The sequence below is a fragment of the Carassius gibelio genome, chromosome B18 (assembly GCF_023724105.1).
Source record: "Carassius gibelio isolate Cgi1373 ecotype wild population from Czech Republic chromosome B18, carGib1.2-hapl.c, whole genome shotgun sequence".
Classification (NCBI taxonomy): domain Eukaryota; kingdom Metazoa; phylum Chordata; class Actinopteri; order Cypriniformes; family Cyprinidae; genus Carassius; species Carassius gibelio.
Genome location: NC_068413.1, coordinates 9,470,529 through 9,477,206, shown reverse-complemented (window position 1 = coordinate 9,477,206; position 6,678 = coordinate 9,470,529). Strand labels below are relative to the sequence as shown.

The window sequence follows — 6,678 nt, the reverse complement described above, 5'->3', positions numbered from 1 at the left end:
TCTGTTTTACAATATTTTTGAGAAGACAGCGTGTTGTTGTTTTAATAGTAATTTTCAAACATGCATACATTTGTTTCATTTTTACAAATGACAGAAATACCTATAATGACCCATATATTTCTATATAATTTTCAGCTTAATCGTTCATTTGTTCTTTAATATTATTCAATAAATTAAATCCCTCTAAATAATTATTGATGCAACTAAATGTAGGCTAATGCATTGTTCATAGCTATCATAATAATAATACATCGTTTTATAATACATTGTGACAAAAAAAGAAAAACATATATACATATTTTATATACATATATAATATATACATATTTTGCATATACATTATTATTTTCTCATTTTAATTTCGTTACACTGCTTCATGCATGCCTTGCAGATTTCTGAAAAGACCTCTTTAATAACCAAGGTGCAATATTTGACAAACAGTTTTTCAGTTTCTTTCTCAAAGCCCTTCTCGTAAGACAATATATAAACGGATTTAAGCAACTATTAGTATGAGCTAAACAAACAGTCACGGGGAATACATAAGTATGGACAATATAATACGCCTCATCCCAGTGAATCACGTTCAACTTTACCAAAACACCCCAAAATGTAATTGCGTGGTTCGGCATCCAGCAAAGAAAGAAGGAAAGAACCACAATTGTGATGGATTTGGTGACATGAATCCTGCGCTTTGAATGACTGCTATTCAGATTTCGCTTTCTCACAAATCTCAGAAGCAGCAAATAGGACACGGAAAGGATCAACATGGGCAAAACAAAAGCAACCAATATTTTCTGCAAATGATAAAAAGCAAGCCAATAATGTCCGGCGGGAAACTTCAGCAAGCAGAGCTTCTCTCCAGCCACGTCGGTCACAGTGGAGAAAACTGACGTTGGCGCGGTGGCGACGGTTGCAAACACCCACAAAAATGCGCAAACCGATTTGACAGAGAATGATGTTTGGGGACGGACCCTGTTCTTGGTGGCTGAAGCCACGGAGCAGTATCGAGTGATGCTCATAGCAGTGAGGAAGAAGACGCTGGCGTACATATTCATCACAGTGACCGACAGTATGATCTTGCACATGGCGTCTCCAAACGGCCAGCTGAAATCCAGAGCGGTATCCACCGCCCAAAACGGCAACGTCAGGACGAACTGGAGGTCTGTGACGGCTAAATTAATGATGAACACATTAATGGTGGTGCTCTGTCTGCAGTGTTTCACTCTCATGATGAAAAGGACGAGCGAATTCCCAACTAAGCCTATTGCGCACACGAGAATGTACACCACTGAGATCAGGATTCTTAGGACCGGGCTCCTGTCCGCGGTCACGTCTATGTCCTCCAGATTTCCAAATGTGACATGACCCTGAGGGGTTCGGTTAAACACCCTGCTGCTGCTGTTAAACGGGTCACTCATGGTTAAGCATCCAATAGCGCGGTCCAGCTGCGCTCAGCCAGCTTTCAGCTGTTGAAGTGGTTTTCTCAGAGGTTTGCCCACCAGCCGTGCGCTGCTACTAATATCTACACAGATACACGTGTTGTGGTATTACCCGCCCTTGCAGGGCAAAGATTGGTTGGAGAATTTTGACGTATGTCAGGTGGTGGGAATTTTGGGGGTTTAAATCCTTGGGAATGTGGGAGGCAGGGGATACGTTTTTTTTTTAATGTGCATAAGTGCTCTGACTGTATCTGCGTTCCAAAACATTTTACTGATCTCTAAAATTCTATTACAAGTTTGGGCGCGAATTCCTCCTGGCGTTCTAAACTCAGGCCCTCGAGGTCCACTTTCCTGCAGTTTAGCTCCAGCTCTAATCAAACACACCTGAACAAGCTCATCACTAGAGTTTGACCAAGGTTGGAGCTAAACTCTGCAGGAAATTTAACCTCGAGGGCCAGAGTTGAGAACCACTGCTTTAGAGTGTGTATATTTATATATTTCTATATATTTCATAAAGAAATGTATAAATATAAATTTAATTATTATTAATAATTATACAATATTATATTAATATCATATTAATACACAATATATTACTATAGCATAAAAAGTGTTTGTGCTTTCTATAGATGTACCATTTTGTGCATTTATTTGTGATGAACAATTTCTCATAATTAATAAAGCTGCTAGCAACAATTAATGAGCCAAGCAGTGGATAAACAAGGCAGCAAGCATCAGACCAACTGTAGCAATGAGTTATTGAAGCAATTTTAAGATGATTTTAATCAAAATGGCTAAAAAATCATAAAAACAACTACTAGTAATGTGATTTAATGGCTTACCACTTTTGACCAATTGACTGTTATCAAATCAATGTGGTGTGCTCTGTGTGAAGGGTAAATGGCACACATAACGCCAAAGCGTTGCAGAAATACAGCCTCAAACGTAGTCTGGCATAATGCCTCCAATTCGTAGCAATGCTATACAAAAACGATTTTGTCTATCAACATGAAATCCATAACTTTTTGTCAGCATAGTCTGAATACGATCTGACTCAATTTCAGTGAAAATCAGTCAAACAGTCTAGGAGGAGTTAAAAAAAAAGCAGGTTTTGAACAAAAATTTGAATAGAGGACATGAAGGTAGGACGACCATGATATAATTGGTATCTAATGTTGTCGTCATAAGATGTTTTGAGACCAGTTTTATTACAATAGGCGAATGCAATCAAAGTTATTAGAATTTTGGGAAATCTCATTATTAACGGTAAATTAACGGTTTATCACTTTTGACCAATAAGTGGCACTGTAACCAAATTGATGTGGTGTCATGGACACTGCTGGCCACATGGGTGCCCTAAGCAGAATTGTAATGTTGTCCCCAGTCTTTCAAATATTATGAAAAAAACACCTACTACAGGAGAAAATATTTATTTGATATCCTGCTGATGAAATTTGCCCACTTAATAAAAAATGCAGGGTCTGTAATTTTTATGGTAGGTATATGTATATTTTGGATAGAGACAGAATACCTACCAACAATACCAGACTTAGTACTTGTAGTGTAGTGACAGCCAAATATGGTTACCCATACTCAGAATTTGTGCTCTGCATTTATCGCATCCAAAGTGCACACACACAGAGCAGTGAACACACACACACACTGTGAACACACACCCAGAGCAGTGGGCAGCCATTTATGCTGTGGCGCCCGGGGAGCAGTCGGGGAGCAGTTGGGGGTTCGATGCCTTGCTCAGGGGCACCCAAGTCATGGTATTGAAGGTGGAGAGAGAACTGTACATGCACTCCCCCCACCCACAATTCCTGTCGGCCCGAGACTTGAACTCGCAACCCTTCGATTGCGAGTCCGACTCTCTAACCATTAGGCCACGACTTCCCCTTTGTGCAGAAACCCATGTTGGCAAGCACAGAGTTAAGATGTTTTTTGTAGTTGGTCACCAGGTTTGCACACGTCTCAGGAGGGATTTTGATCCACTGCTCTTTACAGATCCTCTCTAAATCCTTAAGGTTTCTTGGCTGTCGTTTGGCAACTCGAAGTTCCAGCTCCTTATAGGATTGAGGTCTGGAGACTGGCGAGGTCACTCCATGACCTTAATGTGCTTCTTCTTGAGCCACTCCTTTGTTGACTTTGAGGTATGTTCCTGGGTCATTGTCACGCTGTATGACCCATCCATGTCCCATCTTGGGTGTTCTGACTGAGGGAAGGTGGTACTCGTCCTAGATTTTAAAGTACATGGCCCCATCCATTTGCCCCTTCAAAGCGGTGAAGTCATTAGCAGAAAAAGAGCTCCAAAGCATAATGTTTCCACCTCCGTCCTTGACTGTAGGGATGGTCAAGGCATGTTCTTGGTGTCATAGTTAGCATTTCTCTCCCTCTCTCCCATCTGACCACAGCACTTTCTCCCAAGCCTTCTCTGAATCATTATATGTTCTTTGGCAAACTTTAAACGGGCCTGTACATGTGCCTTCTTGAGCAGGAGTCCCTTGTGGGCACTGCAGGATTTCAGTCCATTGCGACGTAGTGTGTTACCAATGTTTTGCTTGGTGACTGTGGTCCCACCTGCCTTAAGATCATTAACAAGCTCCTCCCGTGTAGTTCCGGGCTGATCCCTCACCTTTCTCATGATCATCCTTACACCACGAGGCGATATCTTGCACAGAGCTCCAGACCGAGGCAGATTGATGGTTGTTTTGTATTTCTTCCATATCCGAATAATTGTGCCAAAAGCTGTCTCCTTCTCACCAAGCTTCTTGCTGATGTTCTTTTAGCCCATTCAAGCCTTGTGCAAATCTAACATCTCTGACATCCTTTGACAGCTCTTTGGTCTTGTCCATGGTGGTGAGAAAGGATTGGAATGACAGATACAGATTGTGTGGATAGATGTCACCTAACGAGCTGACATTCGGAGTAACTTCTTAAAGTGAGAGGACTAATCTGTGTTCCACATGGGCACATAACCAATCTGTGGAAGGCAGAATTATTAAAAGGGAGAGAATAAAGTCGGATCCACTTTATATTAAGTGGCCTTAACTACTATGTACTTACATTTTAATTAATACTTTAGTACAATGTATTTATTGTGTACATACATGTTTTTACATTGTACGCATATTTAAAAAAACTACATGTAATAACATCTGTATTTAATTTCTGTAATTACATTTATAATTACACTTTTGACCCATACTTTACACCTTAACCCACCCTTAAACTTACCCATACCTCCAACCCTCTCCCTAACCTTACCCCATCCCACCTCAATAGCAGCAAAAGTGTTTTACAATACAATATGAACACAGTAAGTACATTGTACTTATTTTTTTATGTAAGTACATAGTAGTTAAGGCCACCTAATATAAAGTGGGACCATGAAGTCATAGTCAAAGTTAGGACGATCATGTCAAAACATCCACGGCACAAGCCTTACCATCGATTGAAACATGAATTAATGTTAATAAACGTGATTAAGATCAACACCCAAAAAAGCTTCACAGGATTATGAACGTATTTAAAGCGCCTTGAAACACGCAGCATTATTCTGTGTGGTGACGTAGTTTCAACTGCAACATGAAGAGAGGGCGGGACCTCTAGCAGCCCCGCTCCCTTTTTAAAATAGCCAATGGTGTTTTGTTTATATCTGCTCGGAGCTTGGTAAAGCCTAACCCTTTTGACAGCCACAGTCTAATAGATCACCCTCTAGATTCAATGTCAAAGTCTTAGTAAAAAAAAAATAGTGGTCATAATCATGCTAAGGCTGTGCAGTTTTTAGTAGTAACGTTTTTAATATATGCCGACTCGCGCATATGCGGATTTCCGGAACGCAACGGCTCTGTATAAACAATATAAACAAAGATTTACAGATATACAGCCTCAGGCAATTTGGCATAATTCTAGCAAAAATTTTTGATGTGTTACACAATAACTGTTTTGTATATCAACACGAAATCCTTATTTTTTTCCAGCATGATCTGAAGATTATCTGAGTCAATTTTGGTGAAAATTGGACCAACGGTCTAGGAGGAGTTTGAAAAAAAATTCAAAATTTCAAAAAAAAAAAAAAAATAATAGCGGACAGGAAGTTTGGCTGACTATGGCAAAATTGGTATCTGTGTTCTCAGCATGATCCAAAGAATATATTAAGACCAGTCTCACTACATTAGGCTAATTTATTTAAACATTTTTATTCAAACCATTCAGATCATATTTACACGTTTGCACAGCTTGTCAGTGAACATCGGCTCTGTGTGTAGTGAATGCTGCTCCATGTGAAACCACGCAGGTGATGGAGATTTACCGCTGATTACACAACCGGCTTTACTTATAAGATGCGCATTAAATATCACACGCAATTTATTGTGCAGCCCTATTCAGAAGTTATTAGCAAAAATAGCAATTTTTCATATCTCATAACCACTAGGTGGCACTGCACTGAAACAGTGCAGAATAGCCTCAGGTCATTGTTATTATAACACACACCAAGTTTGGTCTCAATATGCTAAACCTTTTTTGGAGATATAGTCTAAAATCCATTTGTGCATGCTCTTTGTTAAATTCATGCATGTGTTATTTAAGAACTGTTTGACAGATCAACTTCAATTCCATAACTTTTTGCCAGCATGATCTTTAGCTGATCTGAGCAAAATTTGGTGAAATTCAGACAAACCATCTAGAACGGGTTTAAAAAATGATTTTTTTCCGAACTATTAAAAAATTGCATGAGCCAAGAGTTTAGAAGTTTTTTTTTTCTTCTAGCCCTTAATGTTGAAAAGTTATTAGCATAAATGAGTGAAAGTTTGCACAACTGGTGGTCCTAAAGAGTTTGAGTTAGAGACACTAAATTTGCTAATAATGGTTAATGAGACTGTACTCTATCAGTGTGCCAAATTGCATAACTCTCCTGCCATAGACTCAAGTGAAAGGGGGCAGTGGCAATGAACTTTGGTGCTTGGCCCCAAAATATTAAATGAATCAAGAGCATCTACCGATTTAAATAATACCATCGTATTATTTTATTCCATTTTATTTTTTTAAAACACAATTTTTAATTTCTATGGTAGTGATTTAGAGCCTGCAATGTATTTCTAACAGTTTAAAATAATATTTCATAACTCACCCAATGAGCACCTGAGAAATAACCTTTTTTTCCTGTTAGAGCTGATTTCATTACACCCTGAAAAAAGCACAAAAAGTAACCTTCTATCTGCAACCAGAGGTCAAA

At 39.1% G+C, this 6,678-nt stretch overlaps 1 protein-coding gene across 1 annotated transcript; it reads right to left on the bottom strand.

Moving 5' to 3' along the window:
- rxfp3.3a3 (relaxin family peptide receptor 3.3a3) lies at nt 1-1,512 on the bottom strand. The gene has a single exon (XM_052582919.1). It carries the CDS (start codon nt 1,416-1,418, stop codon nt 375-377), a length of 1,044 nt encoding a protein of 347 aa, XP_052438879.1. The 5' UTR covers nt 1,419-1,512; the 3' UTR covers nt 1-374.
- Nucleotides 1,513-6,678: the final 5,166 nt, after the last annotated feature.